Source organism: Hydra vulgaris, chromosome 03, assembly GCF_038396675.1.
Source record: "Hydra vulgaris chromosome 03, alternate assembly HydraT2T_AEP".
NCBI lineage: Eukaryota > Metazoa > Cnidaria > Hydrozoa > Anthoathecata > Hydridae > Hydra > Hydra vulgaris.
In genome coordinates this window covers 1,863,843-1,888,599 of record NC_088922.1, presented here as the reverse complement: position 1 = coordinate 1,888,599, position 24,757 = coordinate 1,863,843, and the positions used below count along the sequence as shown (strand labels likewise).

General features: G+C 28.9%; 1 protein-coding gene across 1 annotated transcript; it reads right to left on the bottom strand.

Annotated features, from left to right (window-relative positions):
• Nucleotides 1–196: 196 nt before the first annotated feature.
• LOC100199538 (ornithine aminotransferase, mitochondrial) lies at nt 197–23,627 on the bottom strand. The gene is made up of 8 exons (XM_065792045.1): nt 22,965–23,627; nt 22,735–22,857; nt 19,124–19,173; nt 18,868–18,946; nt 18,715–18,768; nt 18,578–18,637; nt 18,285–18,432; nt 197–433 (listed from the first exon to the last, which is right to left on the bottom strand). Exons 1-8 carry the CDS (start codon nt 23,589–23,591, stop codon nt 270–272), a joined length of 1,305 nt encoding a protein of 434 aa, XP_065648117.1. The 5' UTR covers nt 23,592–23,627; the 3' UTR covers nt 197–269.
• Nucleotides 23,628–24,757: the final 1,130 nt, after the last annotated feature.

Here is a 24,757-nt window from a genome sequence, read left to right as displayed (position 1 = left end):
CTCTAAACGGTTACATAGTTAATTCTCTAAATTGAAAAAATGCAGCACTTTTATATAAAAAAAACTAAATTAGCATTATTTGGTTGCACTCGTTTTGTTCGATACTGTATATAAAATCCGCACGCTGATTAAATTGAGCTACCGCCCAGCTGTGCCATTTAGTTCATACTAATAGCTTGACGAAAACAAAAGAAAATTAACAAGACTTATTTATTAATACCAAAAAGATTCAAATTACATAAAAACATAACAATTTAAATTATACTTGGTCACGCAAACGAGTTGACGGTTTTAACAATGGTTTCTATCCCTTCTGATATTTGTTCTTCATTTAAAATTAGAGGTGGGGAAAAACGAATAATATCACCATGTGTTGGCTTTGCTAGTAGACCATTGTCGCGAAGACGTAAACACACATCATAAGCATCGTAATCTAAAATTAATGTAATTTCCGTTATTACACGCAATAATAATAGTTTAAATCAAATAGGAAAACATTTTTTATGGCTACTTCATATTCATTAAACCATGTTTATACAACAAAAAATTTGATTTCTCTTTTTTTAATTTGCTAATTTTTTACACTGACCAATTCAACCTTTAATTCGAATAATAAATTTGATCTTGAATTTAATCATCATGTTAATTTTAAATGAGAAATATCTAGAATTATTTTATTGCAGAACCATGGTGGCAAAATCGTCATGTTGCTTCAGTTATGGGCAAAATGATGAGAAAAAGCTTTCACATCACTAACAGATTTGGAAATTTTTCATTAAATCGTGTAATACAGAGAAGAGCAAGATTTGTTAGCTCTTATTGATCCATTTTTGTTCTTGAATAATTTTTCACTCGTTTCGTTGTTAAAAATGAAGCGTTTTCCTTCACAAGAAGTAGCCAAGATGCTCAAATAAATTTGAAATGCAATGCATACATTTGGGGAAGCAGCTGTTTTTCTTAAGGTTTTTCCTAACCGCTGATTTTAGTTACTCCTCTGTATCCGTTTTAGAATTTTAAGCACCATTAAAATCAGCTTCTAAATCCCAATGGTAGCGTTGAACAAGATGAACTGACTTCGCAAGAAAATATTTCATGTCTGACATACTTTCAAGTCTTGACTTTTTTCAGGAAACTTAACTTCTCTGACAATATTCGATATACCTTGCTTCTCCTTTTCCCCTCCTGCCTTTCAACAACAACAAGGAAGGTTTGTGTTCTAAACTGTTCTCTGATATCAAAACTGTATCTGTGTCACTGACTCACAGTGGGCCAAACAGCGGTTTTGTCGGCCCGCGGTTTGGCCCACTGTGCTTATATACATCTATTTGTATAACAATTATACATATAGATGTATATAAATATGTATGCATATTTTGTAATACAACGACAACATATTGATAAAACAATGACAAAAACAATAAAAAAATTATCAAAAGAAGTACTAAAGTTCATAATTTATTCATATGTTAACATTTTAAAATCTTCAGATAAAATGTTATTAGAGACATTTTGACAATACCTATCAAATGTCTTCTTTCATTAGAAAATTTGCAGAATGGCTTTGACTTGTATTTCTTGTCACAAATAATTGGATCAGAAGATACCCATATTCTGTTAATGGTGTCTGTTAAATTGACAGTTTGGGAGTTTTTCCTTTAGAGTCGAGTTTGTATCGATCTTAATATTTTGTTATTACCTTCTAACACTGACTTATCAAGATTTCTCAAACCTCTTTCCTAATTATTCAAAATTAGCTCCCTAGAATAACCGATTAGTTTGTGCAGTGATGGTGTTAAAATGATCCATAGCCCAGGTAAATTTGTTTTTGTAACAGGCGGAAACTCACTTACTAGGAATATATAAAAACCTATACAATAGCTTTTAACTTTCCGCATAAAATTATGATCTTCATAAATTTATGATCCTCATAAAATTTTCTTTTTGAGTAAAATACTTGAAGAATTACAATGAGAGCATCAATCTGAACCTTTAAAATGTTGCAACATATTGAGCAGGCAATTGTGCAATAATTAAATCTCTTTTTGATTTTTTGTGCAATACTTCTCTAGCTATATTACCTATTGTTGTCGTTCCTTCTTTTTCCGTTGTATCAGGATTGCCCCATTTTATGTCTGTTTTTTTTTTTAACTTGGTATAAAATGGGTTTAAAAAAAAATCAGGTAAAAAACACTAGAATTTCGCTAAATTTTATTTGTTACAGTAGGTATTAAATGTAAATAAAATTTTTCAACAACCTATAAAGTTAACATCTCCATTTCCATAACTTGCAGTGTAAGGTTGTTTCTACATACAATTTATCACATTAGCACAGCTTATATAGTGACATTTATTCTAATATATAGCCAAAAATGACTTTTATATATTATTTCTCAGCCAACATTGACAGACGGGTACCGTATGGTTTTTGTCTGGGCTAACGGGAATGGAATTTTAACGGGTAAGTGTTTTAGTTTCCGGGCGGAGCCCATGTGGTAAAAAAATCAAGCAAATTTGCTTGACTGGGTTTTATCTGGTTTTCATAAGGGCCGATGGATCTCGGGATTTGACGGGTTTTCCATAAGGTTCATAAAAAGGTTTAAACTGATAATTAAAAATATCATAACAAAACTAACTCGATGGTTGCTTATTCGTATTGTGCGTAAAATAAATACATTGTAATTGAAAAGAATTTTTTTTTTCTATGTGTTTCTTCACTGTGAAACTCCATTAAAGAGACGTTGTTTTGAAATTTCATTTACCTTGATAAAAGAATTTTTTTATATTTTTTAAAAATAAGTTTACAAAGTTTAACATATGTTTAACATATGTTCCAGTAACTATTAAACATGAAGTAACTATTCCATTGAGACACTGTTTGCATTTTTAAAATGATCAATATATAAAGTTTTGTTTCTGCTAGTGATGGTAATAACTGCTTTGAGATTAATCAAAACTTTGGTTCAGTCAGAAACAACTAAAAAGAGCAAACAGGCGAATGTTGCGATGGATAGATTATATTTAGGGAATTGAAAGCTTTTAAATCGTTTTTACAGATCCACTCTTTTCCATTTATTTTTCTATATTTTATGCAAGCAAAATGACTGATGTTAACGAAGTTTACCCACCGTGAGATATAAATATTAAGTGTTTACATATAAATGCAAAAAATGGCTTTATTGTTATGCATCAACTGCAATTTTTTAATCATTGATATTTTTTGACTTTGATTTAAAAATGTACGCTTGTAATATTAACAATAACATCATAATATACATGATATTATTATGTATAAGTTATATATTTATACAGAAGTTATTTATATATAATTATATATTATTATAAATAATATAATTAATATATTATATGTATTATGTATGATATTGTATATATATTATATGTATTATGTATAATATAATTGTTATATATAATATAATGTATATAATTATATAATAATTTATATATAAGTTATTATTATTAATAATAACTTAAACTTACAATACTTGTACTTGTAAATACTTAATACTTTACTTATGTTTACAACACTGATAAAATTTTTATTGATATGAACTTTTGCATTTAAACTTTTATTATAAAACTTTAATTTAACTTGATAACTTTAACATAAATACCGATAACTAAAAAAAGTCATTATATAGATCATGACCATATGCTTATTTATTATAACTGAGTTACAGTAAGTTGAACACTGTTTTTGTTTTCCATAACTTAATTTTAAAATGTTGGGATAAAAGTATTAAGTTCCAGGTTATAGGTCTTATATGATATGTATCTTATGTATACCTTGTATTTTGCAGCATGTTTAAGAATATTTCTGCTTGGTGCACTCTGACTGTTAACAATATTTGCATACTGATATGAGTAAAAGTGACTTTAACAACCGGAATGTATTTTTGATAAATATTAGTAATGACATGTTAGTAAATATAATTACGATAATAATGGTAATAATTTTTATTTATTAGAATTTGTGAGAGACTTATGTATGATAAAATTGCATGAACTTTGGGGGACAAATATAATGATTGGAGTAAATATTACCTTTGTTTATTACCACGGTTAGAGTAATGTGAGAAAATATCATTTTTATCTAAAGAATATTCCGCAAAAGTCAATATTTTCTGAAGTATTAAATATTATAAAAAAACATGTATTAAAAATAAAACATTTATTATAAAATAAAAAAATAAGTATTCAAGTATAAAAAGAACACATGTATTATGATAAAGTATATACATCATTAGCTATGTTGTCTGTAAGTTAGGGGTTGCAGCTAATGTTTCAGCTTCAGCTTTAAACTTATTAGCTTCAAATTAAAGCTGAAGCTGATGAAGTCAGTTCAATCAGCTTGATAGCCGATAGTAAAAGAGAATAATACTCCATAAATATTTTATATTAAAAAGACATATAGGAAATCATTCAATGAAAATCTAAAATAGTTCCAATATTTAAACATACATGTAAAAAATTTTAAATAAAATTTGCAAAGAGATTTTGCTGTATATAAATGTTGCTGTCAGAGCCTAGACCTAGGACTCGCAATTTTGGGCAACCCAAATTGGATTTTTAGAGATCTGTTTAAAAAGTGGTGCCCAAAAACCTAATTCCATTTTTGATTATCTACATAATTTTTTGGTAGAGTTCGAAATTCTTCCATAAGATGGGTTTATCTGTTAAAATATTGAGTATAAAATCAATCTTGCTGTTATCATATGTGATGCACCAGCTAGAGCAATTGTTAAGTGTATTAAGGGACACAATGGTTATAACTGGTGTGAGCGTTGTGTTCAGAAACAAGAGTGTTGTGGCAGGATAATACTCCTACATATTTCCTCAATTTTAAGCACTGGTTTTTGTCATCATAAGCATTCTGAACATCTTAGTGGTGTGTTAAATGGAATTAAATTTTGACATGGTGATAAAGTTTCTTTTAGACTTTATGCATCTAGTATGCTTAGGGGTATGCGAAAACTCATTAACTTATGGTTAAATGGCCCAAATGTTGTAAATTATCTCAGATTACAGTCAATACTTTATCTGGCGGATTGTTCCAGATATGTCGTTACATTTCAAGAAAATTTTCTAGCAAGCCAAGGTCTTAATTAGATAATAAAAAATGGAAAGCAACTGAACTTAGACTTTTTTTAGTATACACTGGGCCAGTTGTTTAAAGAGGATGATTTAGCCAAAAATCTATTCAAACTTTTTAGTACTTTCATCTGCAGTTTTTGTTTTTGAACGTATTTGATATTTTTAAAAATTTCCGAATCTTCAAATAATTTGTGCATTAAACCAGCTGTGCAGACCATCGAGTTGTAAGACTGATGATGGCAAACTGTAAGAAATGCTAAAGTTGCTTCAGCTGCGTTGGCTTTTTGCAATATATTTGAGCTTTTAGGCTGAAAAAAAGATGTTAATTTATTCAATGACGCAGACACTTTGATTAGGTTTTTATGTTTCTCACTGTTTACATGGTGCTCTAAGTCAGTAGCTCCTTTGTTAGCGACGGACAAGTAACTAAGTAAATTACAAAGTGTACACTTTGTCTCATTCTCATTGCACCCTTTAGCAAAGCATGAATATTTTGTTTTCATAGTACTTGAAAACTTGCATTTTCTCTTTGTAGAAATTAAAGTCATTTAAAAAAAAAAAATGGAAATTCAATTTATGTGCTGTCGATGCTATAGGAGAAAAAAAAGACAAAATGTGCTGAGCTAAAAACGTTTTAATTTAATAAGAATAGATCTATAGGGTCATTTCGTGTCAAATCAACCAAAAGAAAAATTTTTGGCACCATGCCATCTTAGATTTTGATGATATTTGGAATACAAGCTTAAATTAATGAAAGAAAACTTCACTCAAAATTTTAGTATCTGAATCCATACAGTTTCAGAGATATCGATACTCTGTCAATCTCTTTTTTGAAAATCTACTTTCAAAATGGTGTAACACTTATTGTATGTTTTCTGATGCTCCATACAAAAAAATATTTATCTTAAGATGCATAAATGATATGATTCTGAAATTTTTTCTTTTGGTTCTATATGTAACAAATTCCATAATATAAAAAAGCTGCAAGGGTTTTATTTTTTAAATTAGATTTATTTGCATTTGAAGGCTTATAATGATAAACCAAAAAATATAGAAATAAATTGAAATAAGTAAACTGTAATAAGAAAAATTAAAATTAGAAGGCAATAAGAATTAACAATCGTTAACAGTTTTATAAAAAATTAGTTCTCTGGTTTAAAGTTTGCCCAGCTGTCTTCAACGCGTTGATGATCAATTTCACTGATTTTGCCATTGTCCTGAGACAGATGCTGGGATATTAATCATTACCAATAGGTTTGTTGATCGAACCCAACACACATCATCTCTAGAAGGCCAATAATATGAAGGGTAACATGGATGCATGAATCTAACTTGAAAGTCTTTATTTTCAACATCAATCTCCTCAACTAATCCGATTCATGAGTTCTTATCGAATATCATACATACACACACTCCGGTGCTTATATCAAACAAGCATTCTTTAATAATCTCACCAGTTTGAAAATTAAAAACAAACGAATACTCCAATTGTTCAGAAACAACTTTAGTTCCAATTTTTGTGTTACTTATTGGAATGAAATTGTGATAGGTGCGAGTGCCTGGTAACGATTTTGCAGTTGCATATCTTTGCTTCATTTCAATTCGGATTATCATGTTTGACTCCTTAGATAAGTAATAAAAATTAATTCCTATGATTTTATTTTGACAAAAATAAAACATTGCAGATGCTGTACGTATATGATTTGTTGTTGTTCGATGAAGGCTAGCAATTGAAGTTGATCGTTTAACAGTCCCACCAATACCATCACAGGGTGATTTACCGTGACTTGTAGCAAAGAAAGACCATGTAAATTTCAGAGAAAAATCTTGTTTATGGTGGCATATATTTATGAAGTGTTTGCAGTTTTTGTACTGGCCAGCACATCCATCTGAAAAGTAATGAACAGTTTCTATTTGATGAGAAATATTGCTTTTAATATGTTCAACTGTTAACTTCATCACATGATATACCATATCTACATTGTGCAGTAAATAATCAGAGATAAAATATATTGAATCACACTTAAGAACATTATTTACTTTATAGTAAACTACTGTTGGATGCAATGTTGCTTGAATTTTGTTCGAGTGAAAACTTTGTACTTCGTCTTGTACTACAAACTCATAGTTTTCTGAGAAATCACAAAGGATAATGACCTCAGTACTACTTAACTCATCTTTTAATTTTCCTAAAGAAGCAGCTTGATTTTTTGCAATAAAAGAATGAACAGTAAGCTTTTGTAACTTATTTGTCAGAGTATTAATGAAGCTGCTTGTGGTTTCTGTTAGACTTACAAGCTCAGATCACTCTTTTGTCTTCCATTGTTTGTAATCTATACAACAATCATCGTCTTCATTAGTATCTTCTTGAGAACTCAACTCATTTTCAAGATAAATTCTTAATTAAGAATCTTCTGGACACAAAGGGCAACGATGTATCATGCAATTCTTGTTAGCCCTACTACAAACAAGCATATCAATAAGTTCATGATAATCCTTTGATAATTCAACTGCACTAATCATTAACTTAACATTTTGATGGTAGGTGAACACACATACTGTATGCGTATCAGATGCTCCTACTGCAATGCACCATTTTGGACGATGTGAGCAAAAGTTAGAAAAACAAGTCTTTATATCTAGATGACTGATTTTAAACTTAGCATATAGTTCTTTTAGATTTGAAAGAATCAAATGCTTTTGCATGTGAGATCTTCGATCTATACTCACAAAATCTTTTTTGCCAGCCATTTGTTTACTATTTTTATCGTGACAATAAAATTCAATAATTTTATCTACAGTCTCTTGAGATATTTCTTTTTCCTTTTTTTTTTCAGGGAACGACAAAATACCATTTTTCTGCAGCAGTTTGCGTGATATCTTCTGCATATAATTAGAAACACTAAATTCTCTTTCTATATCTTTGTTAGACCAAGAAATTGGAACCAGTGTTAGTAGTTTAATTTTCTGATTCCGATTTGAAATTAACATTTTTTCTTTGATTTTTTCTTTAAGTATATCCATGTCATTCGCTTTATTTTTTACTTCTTTAGATAATTTATTGAGGGAATCTTCTTGGATTAACTGATCAAGATCTATATTTAAAATCCTTGCAATACCTAACTTTACTGTTTTTTGAACATGTAATAATTTCTTTTCATCAACTCTTGAGTGTCTATTCACAGCATGCAGCATGAACTTATGTTCATAACCGTCCAAGAAGAATTAATATTTGCTTTTAACAATTCGTTTATAGTTAGTTCATTATCTTAATCTTCATGAATCTGGCTGCAAGTCGGTTCTCCTGGTCCATTATCCTTAAATGACTTCAATTTAATCTTACATGAGGGACATATCTTTTCTCCAGGAACAACATTAATACCAATGTTTTTGAATTTTCCAGCAAGTTGGATATTGATTTCTTTACATCCTCCTAAAAACACTATAATTACTGCTTCAGTGAGAGTTTTGCAAAAAAAAATCTTATATAATTACAATAAAGCTTTAAAAAAGTTTTATGGCTAAGTTGTAATACCTTTTCTTCTTTTTTCATTGTGTAAATGAAATGGATTACAGCAAGTTATGTGGATCGTTGAGTAACGTTTTAAGTAAATATATTCATAGTGTTGGCAAACTGATGAATTTTCATTAATTTCAATACCAGAACGACTAATTATCAAGTTTTTATTAAAATCATTAAGACTTGACAATTTCTTGATATCATTGGATTTTACATGTTTGTTTGTGACAAACTTCTTTCTTTATTAATCCAATTGAACATCTTTTTTTATCATTCATATTGTTATACAATTTTTTAGTTCTGGAAAGAAATAATTTTACAATAATTATTTTTTTTTTAGATTCTTTAATAGAAAATCCTTCAGCTATAAAACATAAAGATTGCATAAAATAAAGATCTTTTTTGTGAAATGCAAACAAGTTTGTATGTTAGAACTCTACCTGAGATTCAACCAATTTTTTTAAAATGCAAAAAATACATACATATAATTTAATAATATTTTTTCATTATTAAATTAACAGTTTTTTCTTATTTTGTTATTATAAAACTTTAAATGTAAATAAATCTGATTTAAAAAAAAAAAACCTTGCATTTTTTTTGTATTATATAGCTTGTTAAATATAGGAAAAAATTTCAGAATCATATTTTTTAGTCATCTCCGGATAAACTAGGGCATCAAAAAACTTGAAAAAAGTGTTATACCATTTTGAAACTAGATTTTCATAGAGAAGCTTGTTTTTTAGGGGTTTTAACCATCAGTTTTGAGTTTCTCGCCCTTAAAAATAGTTCGGTACAAATTTTTACAACTATTGAACAAGTATTTCATAAGTTAAAGCTAATTGTGTTGTGCAATTGGCTTTAAAAATAAATGGCGCTAAAAAAAACAGCCAAAAAAGAGATTGGGACTGAGTATCAATATCTCTGAAACCGTAAGGTGTCAGGCACTAAAATTTGGAGTGGAGTCTTCTTTAATTCAAGCTTGTATTCTAAAAATCATCAAAATCTGAGACGGTATGGTGCCGAGCATAAATTGAATTGAGCTGGAATGACCCTATACTGTTTTTTAATTCTTTTGCCGTTTTATCGAACAACAATTGGAAAAGCGAAACGCGCAGAGTTGAAAGTAAAACCTGAATTGAAGACCTGAATTAAAGAACAGAACATTAAAAAAAAAACTTTTGACATCTAAAAATTATTTCCACTTTTTAGTAGATGTTTTATTTTGTAGATCAAGTTTTAGGTGCAGGTTTTTTAAGGTTGAGCAATGCCGCACGTTTATTTTCTATTTTTGGCATGAGTTGCGTAAATCAACATAATTTGCCAACTTGCTGTCAAACTAACTTATTATTAAACACCGTTACAAATTTGCAGACTTGAAAACAGTAAAATGGTGGCATTGTAGACATCAGTTTAATTTATTGCCTCTATTTAATTTTTAGATTACCAACTTTTAGGTTTTTCAGAATTCCATTGAAGTTTAAAAACTTTTTTTTTTGGATAATACTTTAAATGAGAAAATAAAAATTATAAGCAATATATATCAAATTATATTCAAATTATAAAATATAAATATAAAATTATATTTATATAATAGTTTTATATAACTTATTTATCAGTAACTAAAAGAATGTTATCAATTTATTATATGAATCATAATGCATGTGCTTATTTATGAAACGGAAGAGTTTTAGGAGAACTCGTAAGAGTTTTATAATATATTAAAAAAAATATATATGTGTTACCTATAAAATTTAAGACTAACAGCTAGCTTTGATTTTTTTCAGGCCACATTGAAACGAGATATTGTGTAAAGAGGTTTTCAAAGAAGTCGTTTCACAACAATCGAAAAGCTTCCAATTCGCGAGAAATCCGCAAAAGCATTCGATACATAATCATTTAAAAGTTTGCTTAATTTCGTTAGTGTAATTTTAATTATTTTGTTTGAAATAAATCAATCAAGTTATAAATAAATTTGCTTTTACTGTAAATTTTAAACATTTAAACGTAGTTTTGCAAGATTTACAATGGGTAAACCTAGTGGGACCCTTACGGGATACCCGACGGGCTTACCCATATGGGCCCCAGAGGAAAACCGCGGCCATGATCTGGCGGATTTCTGATGGGTTTTCCATATGGTTCCCAGTCGCCAACCTTAATGGACCCTTTACGGTATTAAAGTACAGTATTTTACTAGGACCCATACGGGATACCCGGTGTGCTTAGCCATATGGGCCTCGTATGGTAACCGCGGCCAAGATCCGGCGATATACCGTCGGTCTTCCCATACGGAACCCAGTTGACAACCCGTATGAGCCCCTTACGGTACCCGTATGTCAATGTTGGCTGCGTTATACCTATCATCTATCTTTTGCATCAAAAATTATGTTATTCAAACTAATATAGTTTCTGAACAAATCATGTTTTTAAAATAATATTTTTTTAATGAGCTGAAAATTAATTTGGCTTTCAATAACAACTAAGCTAAATTTATTTTGATAAAACTAATTTTTGAGCAATGTCCACTGATTGGCCCACTGTGTGACTTCACCTTCATCAAAAAACCTTGCACATTTTATCGTTCCAGTTTCTTTGTAGTCTCTCGAAACTTCATATTCTTAAATAATTTTTTTTTTTTAATGTAAAATTTTTTTAATGTAAAATTTTTTTTTAATGTAAAATTTTTAATGAAAAATGTCAGGCGAAAAATCATCCAAGACTGAAATAATCTTAATTTTTTATTTCATTTAATTGAATTTTTTTTTCATAGGTCTAAAAGGGTTTTTTTCGTTTTTTTCAATGATCAAATTTCGGAGATCCACTTTTCTTCGTCAAACTAGAGCAAATCCCTTATCTGCCTCGTACTTAATCCGACCCTGTCTCCTTGTATAAATCTAGAAAAACATGATGATGTAAAAATCTAGAAAATGATGTAAAAATCTAGAAAAACATCATTAATGATGTAAAAATCTCATCAATCCGTAGAAAAACATCATTAATCCGTTACTCAAAAACCTAACAAAAGAATGTAAAACTGAGTTCATTTTAGGGGATTTCAACATTGATCTGTTAAAGTATGACACAGATTCATATACTAGAGACTTTTTAGATTCACTCACCTCAAATTACTTTCTACCACACATTGTCCACCCTATTCGTATCTGTAAAACATCAAAAACACTAATAGACAACATCTTTTCAAATATTAAATCAAATAAATATAAAGCAGGGAATCTTACCACCTCAATCTCAGATCATCTTCCCCAATTTCTAATAGCTTATAATATTCTTGAACCACCGCCTAATAAAAAGATCTTAATCTAGGAAAGAAAAGGAAGTTGCATTTAGAAACGATTTTCACAACCTTAGTTTAGACAGGGAACCAAAAATATACCCTGATACTTGTACTCAGTCTCTTGAGAATACTATTTCCAACATTAATCTACTGCTCGATATCCATGCGCCTCTGAAAAAGCTTAACAAACAAAACATTAAATTCAAGACTAAACCATGGATATCATATGAACTCAAGCACTCTATACAGCACAAAAATAATCTCTTTAAAAAATATATTAGATCTAAAAATCAAACAAATAAAACCATATTTCATAATGAGTATAAAACATTTCGTAATAACCTCCAATCTAAACTCAAAGAAAGCAACAAAAAAAAAAAAAATACTATGATAATTATTTTACCGAAAACATAAAAAATATAAAAGCAACATGAAAAGGCATTAAAAACATTATTAATATTAAAAGTAACTCTCAAACAACTCCTAATGTAATCATACATAACAATAAAACAATAACAAACCCCTTTAATATTTGTAATGCTTTCAATAACTACTTTACTAACATTTGTAAGGATGTCCAGGCAACAATTCCTTCATCCATAAATCATTTCACATATTACTTATCAAGTCCTCTTCAAAAATCTTTCTTTATAAAACCTACTGACGAACATGAAATTTCAAAAATTATCAACTCTTTAGACGCAAATAAAGCTTCTGGACCAAATGGTCTGCCTGTTAAAATTCTAAAACTATTGAAAACGGAGCTCTCAAGAATTCTTTCTAACATTTTTAATATCTCGTTCTCAAGTGGTATTTTCCTAGAAAACTTAAAAACTGCCGAAGTTGTACCTATTTTTAAAACTGATTCAAAACTATTAATATCAAACTATAGCCCGATTTCCCTCCTCTCCATTATTGATAAAATGCTTGAATAGCTCATGTTTAACCGCTTATACAAATACTTCAATGAAAATTAACTGTTTTGTGAGTAACAATTTGGTTTTCGAACAAACTACTCTCATCACTTGCTTTATTAAGTCTAACAGAAAAAGTTAAAGATTCTCTGGATGAAGGAATGTTTGGATGTTGCATTTTTATCGACCTTTAAAAGGCATTTGACACTGTAGATGTTGACATTTTACTTTAAAAGCTATCCAACTATGGTATTAGAGGAGTCTCAAACTCTTGGTTCAAATCTTTCCTTAATAATAGAACTCAATTAGTATCCATTAGTGGGATGAGCTCAGACCTAAACGATATCAAAGTAGGTGTTCCTCAGGGATCTGTCCTTGGCCCTTTATTGTTTCTTATTTATATAAATGACATGTCTAAAGCTTTAAAATTTTGTAGAGTCCAACACTTTGCAGATGACACAAACCTTCTCTATTTTAACAAGTCTATAAAAAAACTCAACAAATATGTTAACTATGATCTTAAAAAACTATGCCTCTGGCTAAATGCCAACAAAATTTCCCTCGACTCCAAAAAAACTGATTTAATATTATTTAAAAGTTATTGAATTTCTACCAAATAATTCACATTAATTCCCATCTTTTAACAGACTACAAATTTTAAAACTGCATGATATAATCAAAATTGAAAATTGTTTATTTATTCACAGCTGCCTAAACAAAAAGCTACCTCCTATATTTAATAAATGGTTTACTCTACGCAGTACAATTAGCTGTCAACTTACAAGAAATTCTTGCAGAGGTGCACTGAGTGTGCAAAAATATAATACAAAATCCTACGGCAAACTTTCCTTTAAATACTCTGCATTAATGGACTGGAATCAAATTCAAAAAAAAACAAAATCAATCCCTTTTAGCAACTTTTAGGAAATTAAAATACTACTTGCTAAATCAAGATAAATAGAAACAACAGCTGTATCACTGGTGATAATAGATAAATCACCATAAAAAATGTATAAGATACAAATATGAATGTAGACTAATTGCAAGCTTCTGTGGGTGTATTATTTATTTTATTTGCTTCTTTTTTTTCTTTTTTTCTTTTCTTTTTCTTTTGTTTTGTTTTGTTCATGGTCGCTCTCCTCGATTTAGCCTAGCTATCTGAGAGTGAACCATCCATAATATAGACTGTACAAATATTTTTTATAACTTATAACATTCTTATGTAAAACATCTATATTTCTGGTAAATATATTGCTTTTTTGTTGTTGTTGTTGTTGTTGTTGTTGTTGTTGTTGTTGTTGTTGTTGTTGTTGTTGTTGTTGTTGTTGTTGTTGTTGTTGATGTTAGTTAGATGAAATAGTTATCAACTTAATTTCACCTGAAAATTTATTCAGGGTTAATATTTATTTTATCTAACTAACATCGTTTTTTCACTATTTAAATAAAATCACTGACGTCATGATTACTGGTAAAACTCTACAAGAGTTTCTAAAAAATGAAACTATTATAAAGCATGACAAAAGTAGTGGTAAACTTGATTCCAACTGTCCCAAAGTTTTAGGAATAAAATAAAAATGTGTTTAGGGATCATACTTAAAAAGACAGACTAATTTGCAGAGGTTGATATCTGAACAGACAGAAAGGCTCAACTGGTATCATATCAGTACAAACTTAAATTTCTTGCAATAATAGATAAAATATAATAGTGAGAAATTAAAAAGCGTGGTTTTTTAATAGAGTAAATCTGTATTAAACGGATTGTGGCGTATTTTGAGTTACACAGATACTGAGGATACTGTTTAACAAAATAAAAAGTAAAACACTTTGGCTATTAATTGTCTTGAGCTCACAAAGCAAACATTTCTTTTTGAAAATGTTAGAAACGGCAAAGACTGGTTATATGAAATTATGGGTAGAAAAAATGACAAGGTAAGTCGAGAAGTTAATATCAAGACATGGATCATGAAAAGCTTTCTATATATAAAGACTAATCAGAGCCGTCCCGATGGGGAAGGGGGGGATGGGGACGGAGAAGGGGGTGTCTAGCCCCCCTGCTATATATACAATACCAACAATTTTGTTGTTATTGGCAGCAGTGGTCCACTCATTTAAGTTTCCCAACATCTGCGTTCAGGTAGATCTACGCTTTAAAAAGCCCCATTGATGAATATAAATAAATTTATTAATTAGTAAGTAATTTGAAAGGCATTCTGCAACGATTGACTCTATAACTTTACAAACAATGCACGTCATAGAAATAGGTCTATAGTTTGCTGTTAAAGATGGGTTTTCTTTCTTGAGATGGGGCACACTATAGCGGTTTACCAGATAGCAGGTATGACATTTTTTTTAAATTGACAATTAAACAGAATAGAAAGAGGAACACAAATGGGATTTGCGATTGATTTTAAAAATATTACTGGTAAACGTTTTTTGAAGGCTAACTTCTGAATGGCTTGAGGTTGGATATTGTTATTTTTTTATTGCATAGTGCTGAAAATTTTGATAAAATTGTGTATTTTTGCCAACTCCTACTTTGCACATATTCTTTCTTGTACTTTCATGCTTGTACTGCTTAGAAATAATGCTTAGAACCTTCAAGAACATTCCGGAATGTAAAGAAAATCTTCACAAACTTCACTTCACCAAACTTCAGATAATCAAAAAAAAATTAAAGGAATAGCACACCAAGAGCTAAATCTGCACTTTTATCTTGAATTTTGATACTACTACAATGATCGGTAGAAGTTTGGACAATTTTAAATTGAGTTTTACCAAACACCACCTAGTCAATTGTAATGACTTTTTTTTTATATAATGATGCTTACATAATTATTTTTTATTTCAGCAATAATAAATTGAGCAAGTAATTTAATTTTTTGTAAAGTACCACCATCATCTAAACAAATTTACTTTGCGCTACTCTTTTTGTAGCATTAATCCAAAAATCTCGAAAATTTTTAACACTATTTGCACATTTTCCTCTTTTCCTCGATATTCCCTTCACAATTTCCCAGTAAGATTCAATAAATCGCTGCTCAGGACAGTTTGATGGATTAGCACCCTTTGGAACATCATTGACTCTATTTTTCTAATACCTGCATTACCTTTTTGAATAGTAAATCAATGCCAGATCTGGGCAAAATAAGGTTGATTGCTTGTGCTTTTTAATCAGATGAAGGAGTCGTTTTTTCAAGTATTTATTCTCATATAGATCTGATGTCAAAGATTGACTTTTCATGAATGAAGAGCTTTTACAACCACAACCGCAAATAGCCTGGCACCAAAGCTGTTATGAAATAGCCTGCCATACAAATAGAGCCAGCTCGTAAGCATATCTTAATGTGTGCAAAATAAAATTGCCGCCCTTAATAATGATCAAATTTTATCAGAACGCCGTATATTTTGGACAATTTTTCATTTACTGTTGATCTTAAAATTTGCCGCCTGTGTGCTTTGCACACTTCGCACACGCCATCAGCCGGTACTGCATGCAAGGAACTTAGGATTGAATTTTTCTAACTCGAATATACTTAAATTTGTCAAAAGCTTTATAAGAATATGACTTTAATTTGCATATAAAACTTGAAAAGAAATATCTCCTGCTGACCATCTTCTTTGACTTAACATTTGATAGTAACTTTCCTGATCTTTTCTACACCACTTACAAGACCAGAACAATTTATCTGCTATTTGTGAGTTAAAGAAACACAGAAATTATGCAGACATTGAAGAAACCCAAAAAAGCCAACTGACAGCTGTCAACAGCTTGTCATACCAACTAAATTTAAAGAATGTGCTGCACAAGGACTAAAATCAATATTTTGGCTCTCATTTTTCAGTTGCGCTTTTAGGTCTTGATTTTCCAGACGTTGTCAGATAATGAGCAAACAATCAGTGATGTAATCAGTGATGTAGTCAACTAATGAGCCAACAACCAAGTATATAGACGTTTTAGACGCCTCGCTAACAATTGGTTGCAGAATATTTTTTGTTATCAAGAATATGATTTCCTCAAAAATTGCCAATAAAATAAATGAAACATTTCTTCTGTCCTAATTTTCTTAGTTTTCCAAGTGTTTAGCAAGAAATGGGTCAAAGTTTGAAATGGATCAATTTTTAAAAAACGAACTCCAAAGCCCTGAAAAAGTTTCCATTACTGAAGACGTCTATTTATTCTGAGTCATCTCTGCACAAAACTTCAAGCAATCAACAACTCTTCTCACAACATCCCTTCAGCAACACTTTTCATCATTCAACTGATGTTTCTAATAAACATTAATATTTCCTTTTATTGTGATATTTCTAAAATAGCATTGGACTTCATCAGGGAGCTGTTTGCTTTGTTTATGCCTCTGTACGGAATGCTGTCAATGTTATCATCCAGTCTGAAGTTACCATCAAAATCTTGAGAAAAAAAACAGTAGAAGAAACAAAATATTTTTCGAGTGGACGATGAATAAATAAGTTAATAAATAAAGCCAAAAGTGAATAAATAAGCTCTTTGAAAACTCTTTGATTGTAGAACTAGGTTTCACTTGCGAAATACATTGGTAAAATGTTCTATATACTTTTTTTAACCATAATTATTTTTTCGTCAACTTTTGAATTTCTATTTAGCGTTGTACTCTTGATATTAAAAGAAGATAAACAAATAAAGAAATCTTTGTTGCAAATTTGTTGATATTCATTTTCGAATAAGCCATTTGTTTATTGTATTCGTGGACCATTATAAAAAATAGACCAGAATAAAAAATAACTGATCAATTTTTCTAACTTTTAATTAAAAAAAAATCATAAAAGAAAATTAAACATTTTTAAAAGCATTAGTACCAGATCACCAAAATGTTGCGTAAATATATATACGTATATATATATATATATATATATATATATATATATATATATATATATATATGTATATATAGATATAGATATATATATATATATATAGATATATATATATATATATATATATATATATATATATATATATATATATATATATATATATATATATATATATATATATTTATCATTAGCCCTGACCTAAAAAACTTACAATACAGGTTTACTAAATAGTTTTACATAATTTTACGATTACGTAAAACAAGAATTTTACAAAACTTGATACCATTTAGAAAACATATACCGAGGTCATGAATAGCGATTGGTCTGTTTTAATAAATATGTTGTCTATAATCGTTTAATTCAATGTCGTATATAATAAATAAAGATTATTTAATATTACGATATATAAAATAGTATATATAATATATAAGATATTAATAAAAAAGTATGTGCAAAAATTTCATTGCTTAAAAAGAAGAGGTCTTTTTTTTTGTTAAATAGATTCCAACAAGTGGTTATATTTATAATTTTTTTTTTTTGAAAATGTATTATAGGACAGGGCCCTTACTACTAATGCATTTTTGATAATGTTATATACCTTTTGTTTTTGGAACAACGACAGCATTTAAAAGTCCTTTTCCACGAACTAATGTGGCAACTTTAGGATTAAGTTTGGCCGACAGCTCTTTTCTAAAAATATTACCAAGTTTCATTGAATTCTCTGCAAGTTTTTCTTCAATCAAAACCTAAAAAATAAAATTGCTTGAAAACTGATCTTTTTATTCAAATGATTTATATAAATATTTTTGAAATAATCTAGTTTAAGCAATAATCCAACAACACATTTAGAATTATTGGTTTAGATGTTATCTTTTTTAATTTTACGGTAACCTCAAGAGACGCTATTGCAACTTTGCTAGCCAGAGGGTTGCCACCAAATGTTGAGCCATGCTAAAAGAAAAATGAGGAATTATTATTTTATAATTTTTAGTTTTTTAACCAAAAAAATAAAATAGTAAAAATTATACTTGACCAGGTTTAATTGTTAACATGACTTCATCGTCAGCTAATACAGCTGATATCTGGAGAAAAATAAATAATAAATAAAAAATTACGAGTTTTTAAAAAAGTTTTATTATTAAGCAAGTTGTAATGCGTAATTTATGCATAAATATACTGACAGGCATTGTTCCTCCAGATAGAGCTTTTCCGAGTACAACTATATCAGGTCTTGCATCTTCATATTGCACACAAAGCAACCTAAGCAGAGGGATTTTAAATGTACTTAAATAAAAAAAATGTATAGTTTTAAATGATATATAGTTTAGCACAAAAATAATGTTTTAAACAGTATTAGGTTAGCACAAAAATATGGTTTTAAATAATTTTCTATTTGATATAATTACAATAAATATTTATTTTTAAACATTCTCATACTTTCCAGTGCGGCATAATCCCGTTTGTACCTCATCGGCAATCCATAATACCTGAAAATATGTTTCTAATTTTATTTAGCAAATCAAGTATAGATAATATAATAAGAATTAATGAAGCAACATATCAAACTTTAAATATTACCTTTGATGTAAAACTTGTCACTTTTTATTCCAAAATTTTGTTTTTTAAAATTTTTCTTTGTATAGTTGTTGTTAAAAACGTTGTAATACGTCTAGAGGCAATTATTTGTGTACAATAAGAAAGTATTTTGGACAGAGGCGTCGTCATCTTTTTTTGGTGTACTTGGTATCTCCACGCAGCGGCCTTGTTCGTCAAGGTTAGTGTTTCGGAGTTATAGAGTTGAGAGAGGGTTGTAACCACAACTAAAGTAGCATCCTCGAATTAAATCGCTTTTATTGCTTTGGGGAGGTGAATTCAAATAAAATATAATTAATTTAAAACAAGGAACTTTCGGACAAAGGGAACTTTTAACTATCGTCTATTGATGTTTATGTCAAAGAAGTTCAAACTTTTATTGATAATTTACCTTCTTTGACTATTTGTTTTGAATTATAAATAAATTTTTTGTTTGGTTGTTTGAAAACACCTTCCAAATGATTTGTATGAGGAAAGTTTTCTATTCAGTGTTCCTTATACTGACTGCCCAATTTATATGAGTCTCAGCAAAAATTTCACTTTATTTAAAATATTTATTCTTTAAATGTAAACAAACATTTTTAATAAAATCGATATGACATTTAATATAAACAAAGCTATTTAACCATTTACATTTAAACTAGGATTTGAAAAACTGTTTATATAAGTATTTTCCGAAATGATAGGAGAGAGAGAGAGGGGTTGGTTGTCACTCTTTTTACGTTTTAAACTGTTTATTTTATTTTTCGTTAAATCAAACTTTGTACAAAGGTAGTTTTAACTATTTCTAGTAACTACTACAATAATTTCGTGACTTTGAATTCAATTTATTTTGCTGTAAAATCATTTTCAAAGCCCTCTGTAGTGTCACAACCAATCCCAACCACAGGGTTGGTTGTCACAAAGTGTGAGGTTGGTTGTCACCTTTCTTGGTATGTTTAGATTATAACCAGTTAATGCAAATTTGAGTACAACCTGATTTTGTTGTTGCAATTCTAAAGTTTATCTTTGAGACTAATGTTTATGGTCAAATCAAAGTTTATCTTTGAGACTAAAGTTTATGGTGAAATCATTTTTTTTTTGTTTGTTTTCAGATTATTCTGAAAACAAAAAAAACAAAAAAATGATTTCACCAACTTAAGGCCACTATAGTCGAGGAGGCTACTTATTGTGGTTACAATCCTCCCTCGACTCTCTAACTCTGAAACACAAAACTTGACGAATAAGGTTGCTGCGCATGAAAAACAAGTTGAGCGCGGTACTTCCAGAGACATGGAATAATCTTAATCATGGAATAAGTTTTAAAATAAATAAAGAAAATGTAATATGCTGAAAAGACCCTTTTTTTTTCAAAAGTACAACACAAATTACAAATTTAACAAGTGTTTTTAAAAAAGGTGTTTTAGTTTATGTTGTAAGAAGAGCAGATCTCACAAATAAACTGCAGGATGCCTGGTATGCATTTATCATAAGTGCATTTTTGTTAAGCTGACATTGAATCCACCGTTCTCTCGATCTGCTATAAGCAAATGATTCAAAAAAATAGATACATAAATATTCTTCATTTTTCGATAAATTTAAAACAGTCAGTGCTTTTTTTTTTTTTAGCAATATTTGACTTTCTACAACTTTAATTTACTTTCATTCATATGTAATTTAGAATTTTTGGTTTGATTATTTTGCTTGTTTTGAAAACTTTGACCTGCTTTAGTTTTTAAAAACTAACTAAGTAATTGAGCCGTGTTGGATCTTTTATGCTTCTATCTAGCTGATTAGCCGATATCTGAATAAATTCTTTAAACCTTTTTTTTGCTAGTTCTAGTTGAACTGAATACGGTTGGTAGATTTCTTTATGTGAATCAGTATGTGAAGAATGGATTGGGCGATCAGTTACATAATTAGGTCAATAATCAGCATCAGTAAAAATATTAGGGTTTAATGGGTAAATACTCATTGCAGCAAAACCACTTAAACTATTATTGGTACGATATCACTACCTGTGATACAGCTAGTGTTGTACTTTTGAATGACATTATATATTTGAATAAGCGGTTAAAAAAAAATAACGCGCACAGTCGAGGCAAACTGTCGCCATTTATTTTGTGACAAGTAACCCTTTCCATGTTTGTAGAAAGACACCTGTAAATTTACCCAAAAGCGTGTGACTTTCATGAGAATTTTTATAGATAACGTTTCTCAAATGAATAAAAAACTTTATAAATGTAAATTCGAAACACAAGATAATTTTTGTTAAGACAAATAAATATATATATATAAAAAACGACTTTTTTTCTACACGCTATAAAGATGGAAATAACTGTGAAAATGTCTTTTTTAAATAAGGTTTCTATTGCACTATTTAGAAATTCTAAATCCTATCTAAATTTTCAGCAATAAACTTTGTGACAACTAACCAGAGTGACATGTCAACCAACCCCGCTCTCTCCTACAAATTTAAGCTTAAACGAACCTTTTTGATAAAATAGATTTGACATTTAATATAAAAAATAAAACATTTACATTTAAAAATAGACAACAAAATTTTGTTGTTATTTAAATTTCTACTATTTTTTTTTTTTTTTTTTTTCTATACAAGCAAAAATTAAACCGCGCTATGTGATTCAGGCAACTGCTGACGTTTCGCAGAGGTCATAAACAAATCTTAAATGCTGTAATTTTTAAATGCAAAAATACATTTTATTGAAATTTTTTATTTGTCAACACAATTTTAACTATTTTAGCGTTGAAACTTTTTTTTTAATCAAAATGTTTTTAGGCTTTCTTCTACCCCGATTATTTAAAAATCCTTATTTCACATTAGTATAAACACAAATATTTGTTATTCATACGATTCCGGACACCCCCTTGTAGAATCGTTAGGACATTCTCTCCGTAAAATCGCTTCTAGTCTTGGACCCACACAAACCATTTAAATGTTTAACTCGTAAAGTTGTGTAAAAGCTTTACTCATAAGGCTGTCCCTATAAAAAAAGGTTTCATAAGATAGTATAATCAAGAATTAATGGATCAATCGTTTAATTTAATATTTTTTTTCGTTTTGACATTTTTTTTGTTTGTTTTAATAAAGGTATTAATTTTTATACAAGTCTTTGTAATAAAAATAAGAATAATTCACTAGATAATTTGGTAAACCGAATCAATGATTGGTATTTTCTTTTACGTTAAGTTGGCACTATCATTTAGAGTAATCCATGTGTTGTGTCTAAAGGTGTTAAGGGATCACTTCAGAACTGCAAAAAAAACTTCAGAATTTATTCACATTGCAATAGGACCGGGTTTTCTAACTACCCAAATAAACTGCTGGCTAATTATGTTGCATAGTTATTTTTCAAATACATTTAAAGATATTTTCTTAGTTGTTACCATATAGTTTTCAATGACTTACCCCTTTCCCTTTAATACGAAACCGGTGTAAATAACTAAATTTTACTTACGTTATATTTAGTACAAAGTTCGCGGACTTTTTTAAGATAACCAAAGTCAGGAACAATAACTCCAGCTTCGCCTTGAATTGGTTCGACCATGAAAGCACATGTATGTGGGTGTTTAAGCTTCTCCTGAAACAAAATATGTTGGAGAAAGAGAATATGTACAAGTAAACGAAATGTTTTTATGATGAATAATAAAATTAAAAGCCAGGCATTTAATATCACCTGATTTGTACCTCTAAAGCTGAAATGTCATTGTACGGAACAATATAGAAACCAGGCATATAAGGACCATAATCGTTTTTGCAGTCTGGGTCCGTTGAGCTTGAACATGCTGAAAGAGTTCTTCCCCAAAAATTATTCTCAGCAAATATTATTCTGGCTTGATTTTCAGGAATACCTTTTACTTTGTAAGCCCACTTCCTCGCAAGTTTACAAGCTGTTTCACCACCTTCTGCACCACTATTCATTGGAAGAACGCGGTCATAACCAAATAATTTAGAGGCATACTCTTCAAACTCCCCTAGCACATTATTAAAAAACGCTCTAGATGTTAAAGTGAGAATATCAGCTTGTGTTTTTAAAGCATCTATAATTTTAGGATGACAATGTCCTTGATTTAAAGCTGAATAGCCACTAAGATAATCATAATAACGTCGACCATCTACATCCCATACATAAGCTCCCTTACCTCTACACAAGGCAACTGGGATGGGTGAATAATTGAGCGCGCCATACTTTTCTTCACGCTCTATAATAGCTTCAGTAAGGATTGAACGCTTACTTCTATTTGTCATCACACTGTGGTTGCACGAAAAGCTCTTGATACACGTGAGACGTTTTTTCAAAATAATACGAGACATATTTATAAGTTTTTATTAGCTAAAACAAAAAATTACATTTCAAACCAATTTCATTAAAACTTATAAACTTTATAAAATACATTACACACAAACGAATTTAATAAAACCGTTTTTTAAGAAGATTTTTTTTACATCTATATATGTGCTCATTAAAAAAACTTTAAACAAATAATCGTGACTGTGCAGATAGCTTAGCAAAACAGCGACTACCAACTATAAAGAGATTTAAAAACAGACGTTTTCTTTAAATCATCTTATTCTACATTCATATATGTAAATGTATATATATATATATATATATATATATATATATATATATATGTATATATATATATATATATATATATATATATATATGTATATATATATATATATATATGTATATATATATATATATATATATATATATATATATATATATATATATATGTATATGTATATATATATATATATATATATATATATATATATATATATATATATATATATATATATATATATATATATATATATATATATATATATATATATATATAATTGATGAAAACTGCATTTTTAAATCCATTTAATAAATCAAAAAGTATACATTAAACTTTATTTCTTAAATTGTATGAACAAATTAATATTGGCGAATGGTTTATATATTATTTTTATAAATTATCTAATTTATACTGTTAGATTTATAAAATCTTTGTTTTAAATATAAAATATAATTATTTCTAAACAGTTTCTAATCCCAAATACTAAAACCATAACATAAGATTGCATAAAATAAAAATATAAAACTCTTTCAAGAAAACATGATTTGAATACTTTAGGGGATGATTAAAAAACAAAACAAATACAAAAAAACGATAAAAAGATCTTCGAAAAGAATAATGCAAAAAGAGTTGAACATGTCGCTTAAGATTTAATATTTTTCCGAATCCATTCCATACCATTCTAAAAAAAAACAATTTTTAAAATGTAAACGGAGAATTTCTAAAAAAATAACATGATAAAAAAGTAATAACTAACCGAAAGACCTTCACCGCTAATCGCTGAACACATTTGAATTTGCCACGCTCGATCTTTAATGCTATTCAAATTAAAACCTTCCATCAACTAAAAAAATAAATTCAGTCAGATGTTGGACCACGCTATTTATATATATATATATATATATA